This window comes from Solanum lycopersicum, chromosome 11 (assembly GCF_036512215.1).
Source record: "Solanum lycopersicum chromosome 11, SLM_r2.1".
Classification (NCBI taxonomy): Eukaryota; Viridiplantae; Streptophyta; class Magnoliopsida; order Solanales; family Solanaceae; genus Solanum; species Solanum lycopersicum.
In genome coordinates, this window is record NC_090810.1 from 57,879,203 (window position 1) to 57,888,004 (window position 8,802).

The following is an 8,802-nucleotide window of genomic DNA, read 5'->3' on the forward strand; positions in this document are numbered from 1 at the left end:
AGTCAAATAAAAATTGAAATATAGATTTAATAGTTGTCAATATATATCAAAAAAATAGAAATTAGCTAATATAAATTTAATGTAATTATCAACACGAATCGAATAAAACTAAAATTAGCCATATAAATTTAATGAAGCAGTCAATTGAACTTGATTTAGCTTATTTTAATTGATTCACATAAAATTTAGATCTGTTAAATCAAATGCTAATTCTTTTAAAGAAAGATTTTAATTTTAAAATGCTAACAAAAATATTTATAAGGTATTACTATTTGCTAATTAAGTCTCGATTTTAGCTACAAACAAAATTATCTAAGTTGTAATATTTATTAAGTTTGACTTTTAAGTAATTTGATTAAATCACTTTAATTTAAAATTATTTCCATTTTATGTAAATATTTTAGGTAGAATCATACTGTCACGATCCAAATTTTTGCAAGTCGTGATAGCACCTATGTTCCCAACCAATAGGTAAGCCAACCCAACATATTAACCCAACTAAACCAACAAATGAGTAAAAAAGACCAACGCTTAGCAAGAATCTCCAACATTGGGTTCCTTATAAGTACGAAATGCGGAAGATAAAATATATCACCCCAAGAATTGGTGTCTTAAGTACAAGAGTTTCTAAAATTCGAAGCAAGTCTGAAACTAAATAACAAATCTAACATAAGGGATATCCTGTTTGAATACTAATAACAGAATAAATAAAAGATAGAGGGAGGTGTGGGCCACGGAACAGCCAAGCAGCTCACCACAACTCCAAGAACTTCAAGCTGGACTCAATTTGCTCCACGAGATGTGCTCCTACTCGGAATCGAATCTGCACCACAAAGAGTGCAACAAGCGTAGTATGAGTACGAAACCACGTGTACCCAGTATGTCTCATTGACCGACAACGAAGAAGTAGTGACGGGAGTTATATAAGAAAATAAATTCTTAGATTGTACAAGTATATATATATATATATTACACTTATTATTTAAGTTTCATCAATAAAGGAAATCAACATTTAATATTTTCCAAACACCAAACGAAACATATAGTCATCAAGAATGAATGATGGGATGAAATGCAATGCAATATGATGCCATGAAATGATATGTTTCAGAATACCCAGTACTCACTCAACCGTATATACATAATACTCCTCGGAAATACATCGAGAGTTCATGACCCATGGGGGACTCGCGAGGTCCATATACCGACACGGACGATCTCCACGTGTCTGTGCGGACAATCTCAACGCACTATCATAATATCAAATAATTTTCGCACGGACGGTCTCCACGTGCCCAAATTACAATCTTAACATCTCACCATCCCCAGCACGGACGATCTCCACGTGCCCAACTTATACTCAGTCTCATCTCTATGCATGTGCATAATATTGTATCAATAGAGGGGATGATGATGCATCTCAATCAATCAATATGAACATAATACATAACCACCTCAATTATCACAACTATACAGGTGAAATAAATAAAACACAATCACACGAGGAATTCAAGTCAATAATATATCAGCTAATGCCCATACACTTTGGCATTCTCAGATTTCAATCCACATTCTAAAATAGAAATTTTCCTTTTTATAACACCGGTACTCGTACCAATGTCCGTCACACCATTGATACGAGACCACCATTTTTTCCCCTTACTCCATTGTCTATTTTCATTTTTAATCTTTAATTAGGAAAACGTCCTTCAACAAGTCTAAAAAGTCTTAACATACCTTAGATGCCGAGCTTGTGCCACGAATCTTTTAAGATTTTTCCTTTCCTTTTCGCAAGGTTTCGGAACGTTCACGATCTAACAATGATGCAATTATTCGTAAGTAAGTGAGTTTGTATCAAATCATTATATGTCTATCGTAGACCCTAAAACTCACTCATATTTCTAATCTAGCTCCAAGCCTTGATAAAATTCGTGTGCCAAATTTATCATATTTGCTAATTTCAAGTCAAGAGTTTAACTTTAACCTCTCCAAATATCCTAGAATTCAATGTTAAATCATGTAATATACATCTAATAATTAATTGCCTATCTCAATATATCAAAAACTATTATCTTAATTTGATAAAATAAGTACAAATAATAATCAATTAAGAAGACCAAAGAATACCGTAGTGTCGTAATCACATTCTTTCTTTTCTTCAAGTGCATACGGTCAATTGCCTAACTTTTTAATAATTTATACATATAAATGCATAATGTGTCCAATGTTTAAGAATTCATTGGCATCATTACCTCAATTCACCCTATGCCTTTTTGATATTTAATACAATATGCACTCCAACAATTACCATAAGCTTAATTACCTCTAACACTTATTTTATTAAATTACTTCAAGTGCACCATATCATTATATATAAACATTATTGAATCTGGATTGTTTACCTGGAAATCAATGCCGCCGTAGCAGTTTGGTTCGGCTCGTCTCCAAGAGGTTGTTTTTAACTTTTATTTCAATATTCTAAAATAACCTACTAATATATTTAATTATATGAGTCAAATTTTAAGGAGTATTTATACATATGCCCTTTTTAACTATTTCTACGTAAATTATTTAATAAATTCTCATCAACTAGATACTCGTAGTTATCGAATATTTTAAAAATACCCCTTTAAGTATTCAAAAGGAGTCAAAATAGTCCTAGTTTTCAAAACGACCAGCGGATCGTTACATCACCTACCACTTAAACAAACGTTCGTCCTCGAACGGAAAAAGAAAAGAGCTAACCTGAACGCTAAAAAAGATGAGGATATTTACTCCTCATGTTTGACTCTGTCTCCCATGTAGCCTCCTCTAGTGGACGATGCTTCCATTGAACCTTTACTGAAGCAATCTCCTTGGACCTTAGCTTCCGAATTTGCCTATCCAAAATAGTTATCGGCTCTTCCTCAAAAGTCAAATTCTGATCAAGTAACACTGAATCCCATTGAATCACATGATCACCACCCTGATGATACTTCTTAAGCATTGAAATATGAAATACAGGATGGACACCTAACAACCCAGGTGGCAAAGCCAACTGATATGCCACCTCACCAATACGCTCCACAATCTCGAAAGGACCAATGTACCTTGGACTCAACTTGCCCTTCTTTCCAAATCTCATCACACCCTTCATGGGTGAAACCTTAAGTAGAACCCTCTCTCCAACCATAAACTCTAAATCACGAACCTTCCTATCTGCGTAACTTTTTTGCCTGCTTTGAGCCATGAGAAGTCTATCTTGGATCAACTTGACCTTGTCCAAAGACTCCCTTAACAAATCTGTACTCCATGGTCTAACCTCAAATGCATCAAACCAACCAATTGGAAATCGACATCTCCTACCATACAGAGCCTCAAATGGTGCCATCCCAATGCTCGAATGATAATTATTATTGTAAGCAAACTCCGCTAAAGGCAAGAACTGATCCCACTGACCACCAAAGTCAATCACACACGCCCGCAATATGTTTTCAAGAACCTGAATAGTCCGCTCAGACTGACCATCAGTCTGAGGGTGAAAGGCTGTACTAAGATCCACCCGAGTGCCCAACTCTTTCTGCATAGATCGCCAGAAATGAGATGTAAATTGGGTGCCACGATCTGAAATAATAGATATAGGAACCCCATGCAACCAAACTATCTCCCGAATATAAATCTTGGCTAACCTTTCTGAGTTATAGGTAGTCTGAACTGGTACAAAGTGTGCAGACTTAGTCAGTCGATCCACGATGACCCATGTAGCATCAAACTTACCCAAGGTACGTGGCAACCCTACCACAAAGTCCATAGCAATGCGCTCCCACTTCCACTCAGGTATGGGCATCCTCTGAGTCATACCTCCAGGCTTTTGGTGTTCATACTTCACTTGCTGACAATTCAAACATCGAGATACAAAATCTACTATGTCCCTCTTCATACGACACCACCAATAGTGTTGCTTCAAGTCACGATACATCTTAGTAGCCCCCGGATGAATAGAGTACCTCGAACTATGAGCCTCCTCCATGATCAATCTAGTCAAATCACCTGTACGAGGAACACATATACGACCTTTAATCCTCAAAACTCTCTCACTATCAAGAATTGCAGCCTTGGCTTCTCCTTTTAAAACCTTGTCCCTAATCTTACATAAATCACCATCATCAAACTGTTGAGCCCGAATCTGCTCCAACATGGATGACCTAGCCTCCATATAAGCCAACACCTTACCAGATTTTGAAATATCAAGTCTCACAAAGCTATTGGCCAGGAATTGGACATCCCTAGCTAGGGGACGCTCGCCAACCTGTAACATGGCTAGGCTACCCATACTTACCGCCTTCCGACTCAAGGCATCTGCTACAACATTTGTTTTGCCTGGGTGATAAAGAATAGTCATATCGTAGTCTTTGAGCAACTCCAACCATCTCCTCTGCCTCAAATTTAGATCCCTCTGATTGAATATATATTGGAGACTACGATGATCCGTGAACACCTCACAATGCACACCATAAAGATAATGCCTCCAAATCTTTAATGCAAACACCACAGCCGCCAACTCTAAATCATGAATAGGGTAGTTCTTCTCATGAAACTTTAACTGCCTTGAAGCATAAGCTATCACCCTTTCCTTCTGCATCAACACACAACCAAGACCAACCAAGAAGCATCACAATATACGACAAAACCCTCTCCCTCCACGGGTAGGGTCAAAATTGGAGCAATAGTCAATAAAGTCTTGAGCTTTTGGAAACTAACCTCACATTCGTTGGACCACTGAAAAGTCACCTCATTCTGTGTCAATATAGTTAATGGAGATGCAATGGATGAGAAACCCTCAACAAACCGTCGATAATAACCTGCAAGGCCCAAGAAACTCCGAATCTCAGTAACTGAAGTAGGTCTGACCCAATCTCTAACCGCCTCAATCTTCTTAGGATCCACCATGATACCCTCCTTGGACACTACATGTCCCAAGAATGCTACCGAACTAAGCCAAAACTCACACTTTGAAAACTTTGCATACAACTTCTTCTCCTTTAGAATCCCAAGAACAATCCTTAAATGATGCTCATGTTCCTCCTTAGTGCGTGAGTATATCAATATATCATCTATGAAGATAATAACAAAGGAATCTAAATACGGTCTGAACACGCCATTCATCAAGTCCATAAAAGCTGCTGGGGCATTAGTCAATCCGAAAGACATCACCAAAAACTCGTAATGACCATAACGTGTTCTAAAAGCCGTCTTAGGGATATCCTCCGCCCTAACCTTCAGCTGATGATAGCCAGATCTCAAGTCAATTTTGGAGAAAACTGAAGCACCTTGTAACTGATCAAATAAATCATCAATACGAGGTATCGGATACTTATTTCTGATGGTTACCTTGTTCAACTGCCGATAGTCAATACACATACGCATAGATCCATCTTTCTTCTTCACAAATAACACTGGAGCACCCCAAGGAGATACACTTTGTCTAATAAAACCTTTGCTCAACAAATCCTGCAACTGCTCCTTCAACTCTTTCAATTCAGCCGGTGCCATACGATAAGGAGGAATGGAGATAGGTCGAGTGCCTGGCTCCAAATCAATACAAAAATCAATATCACGATCTGGTGGAAGATCTGGCAAATCGGTCGGAAATACTTCTAAAAATTCACTCACTACTGGAATAGACTCAAGCATAAGAGTCTCAATACTAGTATCTCGAATGTGGGCCAAGTATGCCAAACATCCTCTCTGTACCAACTGACAAGCCTTAAGGAATGATATCACACCCTTAGAAGGATGACTAAGAGTACCTCTCCATTCTACTATAGGAATTCCAGGCATAGCTAAAGTGATGGTCTTGGCATGACAATTTAAAATTGCGTGGTAAGAAGATAACCAATCCATACCAAGAATCACATCAAAATCTATCATATCTAAGACCTTTAAATCTGCATGAGTGTCACACCCCATCAAAGTAACAGTACATAAACGATACACCCAATCTACAACTACAGAATCCCCGACAGGAGTAGAAACACGTATTGACAAATCAAGAGACTCACACAATATATCCAGACTAGGAGCAAAATATGTGAACACATAAGAATAAGTAGAGCCTGGATCAAATAATACAGTAGCTGGTCGATGACAAACCGAAATAATACCTGTGATAACAGCATCTGAGGCTTCAGCCTCTGGCCTACCTGGAAAAGCATAACAATGAGAACGACCTCCCTCAGATTGTGAACCTCCACGACCACCACCTCGACCAGAAGGAGAACCACCTCTACCTGAATGAGAACCACCTCCACCATTCTGTGCACCACCCCTAGCTGTTGGTTGTGTAGCCCTGGAGGTCGAAGCCTGAGAACCCTGATGTAAGCCACCACGTCTGGTCCTAGGGCAGTCTCTCACAAAGTGTCCCATATCACCACACTCAAAACAGCCCCTACGAGACGCAGGCTGATGAGAGGAACCTGAATGACCAGAATGCCCTCCACGAACTACAGGTCTAGAAGATGAACCCTGCGAAGTATGCACCGAGCTCGAAGAGTTATGCCCAGCGTAACCAGCCTCAGACGCTGGTATAGCAGCATGAATGGGTCTGCTGGACTGAGGCTGATAACCTCTGCCAAAGTAACCCCGGCTCCTAGGCGGAGCACCACCATAATCACCTGAATAACGAGTCCTCTTGCCCTCTCGCTGCTCAAATCCCTCACGCCGAATCATCTCCAACTCCTTAGCAGCATCTACCACTTTCTGGAATGGAACACCAGAAGAAGCAACCTGAGAAACTCCTAGACGGATCGGAATAATCAGCCCCTTAACAAACCTCCTCACTCTCTCAGCCTCTGTGGGAAGTATCATCGAAGCATGCCTAGCCAAGGCATGAAATTTACCCTCATACTCTGCAACTGACATACCATTTTGCTGCAAACCCTCAAACTCGGCCCTCTTGCGCTCCCTCTCACTACGTGGAACAAATTTGGATAGAAATACCTGAATAAACTCAGTCCAGGATAGTGGATGAGATCCAGTTGGCCTACTACTAATATAATCCCTCCACCACTGTTTAGCAGAGCCAGTCATCTGAAACGCTGTGTAGTCAACTCCATGAGACTCCACTAATACAAGATTATGCAACCTCTCATGACAACTAACTATAAACTCATATGCATCCTCAGCTAAGTCACCAGTATAAGTAGGAGGATTCATTAGTCTGAACCTGCCAAACATCTTTTGCTCATCAATAGTCATAGAAGGCCTGTTCACCAAATGTGATGTCATATCTGGAAACTCCATACTATCCAAAAGAGGAGCTACAGCGGCAGCTGGCTGAGTCCTGGGAGTCTGAGAATCTGGAGCAACTATCGGATCTGGAGTTTGACCTCCAACACGGGTCTGTGAGCCATCAGAAGTGACAGGCAAAGCTCCTGCCTGGGCCATCCCCTCTAGGATTCCTAACATACGAGCCAGGGTATCTTGAAGCACTGGGGGAACAATAGTACTGGTTGGAGCCTGAGCTGGCCCATCCCCCTCGACATGATCTTGCACATCCCCATGAAGAACATCTGCATTAGGAGGTACGGTCCTATCATGACCCTGGGTAGCTATTGGTACTTGACCACCCACAGGTGCTGCAATACGGCCCCTACCTCGACCTCGAGCTCGTCCCCTACCTCTACCTCGGATAGTGTTCCTAGAAGCAGGCGCAGGAATAGGATCCTGACCACCACTTGCCGATGTACGATTCCTCGCCATCTGAGAGAGAATGAGATATCAAGATTAGAATTTCTACAAGGTCAAGTGTGCACGATAACGAATAAAAGAATAGAATATTTCCTAAATGTCCTATAGCCTCTCGAAGATAGGTATGGACGTCTTCATACCAATCCGCAAGACTCTACTAGACATTGCTCTTGTACTCTTGAGACCGATGAACCTAGGGCTCTGATACCAAATTTGTCACGACCCAAATTTTTGCAAGTCGTGATGGCACCTATGTTTCCAACTAATAGGTAAGCCAACCCAACATATTAACCCAACTAAACCAACAAATGAGTAAAAAAGACCAACGCTTAGCAAGAATCTCCAACATTGGGTTCCTTATAAGTACGAAATGCGGAAGATAAAATATATCACCCCAAGAATTGGTGTCTTAAGTACAAGAGTTTCTAAAATTCGAAGCAAGTCTGAAACTAAATAACAAATCTAACATAAGGGATATCCTGTTTGAATACTAATAACAGAATAAATAAAAGATAGAGGGAGGTGTGGGCCACGGAACAGCCAAGCAGCTCACCACAACTCCAAGAACTTCAAGCTGGACTCAATTTGCTCCACGAGATGTGCTCCTACTCGGAATCGAATCTGCACCACAAAGAGTGCAACAAGCGTAGTATGAGTACGAAACCACGTGTACCCAGTATGTCTCATTGACCGACAACGAAGAAGTAGTGACGGGAGTTATATAAGAAAATAAATTCTTAGATTGTACAAGTATATATATATATATATTACACTTATTATTTAAGTTTCATCAATAAAGGAAATCAACATTTAATATTTTCCAAACACCAAACGAAACATATAGTCATCAAGAATGAATGATGGGATGAAATGCAATGCAATATGATGCCATGAAATGATATGTTTCAGAATACCCAGTACTCACTCAACCGTATATACATAATACTCCTCGGAAATACATCGAGAGTTCATGACCCATGGGGGACTCGCGAGGTCCATATACCGACACGGACGATCTCCACGTGTCTGTGCGGACAATCTCAACGCACTATCATAATATCAAATAATTTTCGC

At 40.1% G+C, this 8,802-nt stretch overlaps 1 protein-coding gene across 2 annotated transcripts; it reads right to left on the reverse strand.

Annotated features, from left to right (window-relative positions):
* Positions 1 to 515: 515 nt before the first annotated feature.
* On the reverse strand, positions 516 to 8,352 carry LOC138339550 (uncharacterized). Of its 2 annotated transcripts, XM_069291351.1 has the most exons (4): positions 8,282 to 8,323; positions 6,144 to 7,740; positions 1,738 to 1,814; positions 516 to 823 (listed from the first exon to the last, which is right to left on the reverse strand). In XM_069291351.1, the coding sequence occupies exons 2-3, from the start codon at positions 7,738 to 7,740 to the stop codon at positions 1,768 to 1,770; spliced, it is 1,644 nt and encodes a 547-aa protein (XP_069147452.1). In that variant the 5' UTR covers positions 8,282 to 8,323; the 3' UTR covers positions 516 to 823; positions 1,738 to 1,767. The 2 variants fall into 2 exon arrangements, with proteins under 2 accessions (XP_069147452.1, XP_069147453.1); XM_069291352.1 differs by lacking the exon at positions 1,738 to 1,814 and having other exon boundaries at positions 8,282 to 8,352.
* Positions 8,353 to 8,802: the final 450 nt, after the last annotated feature.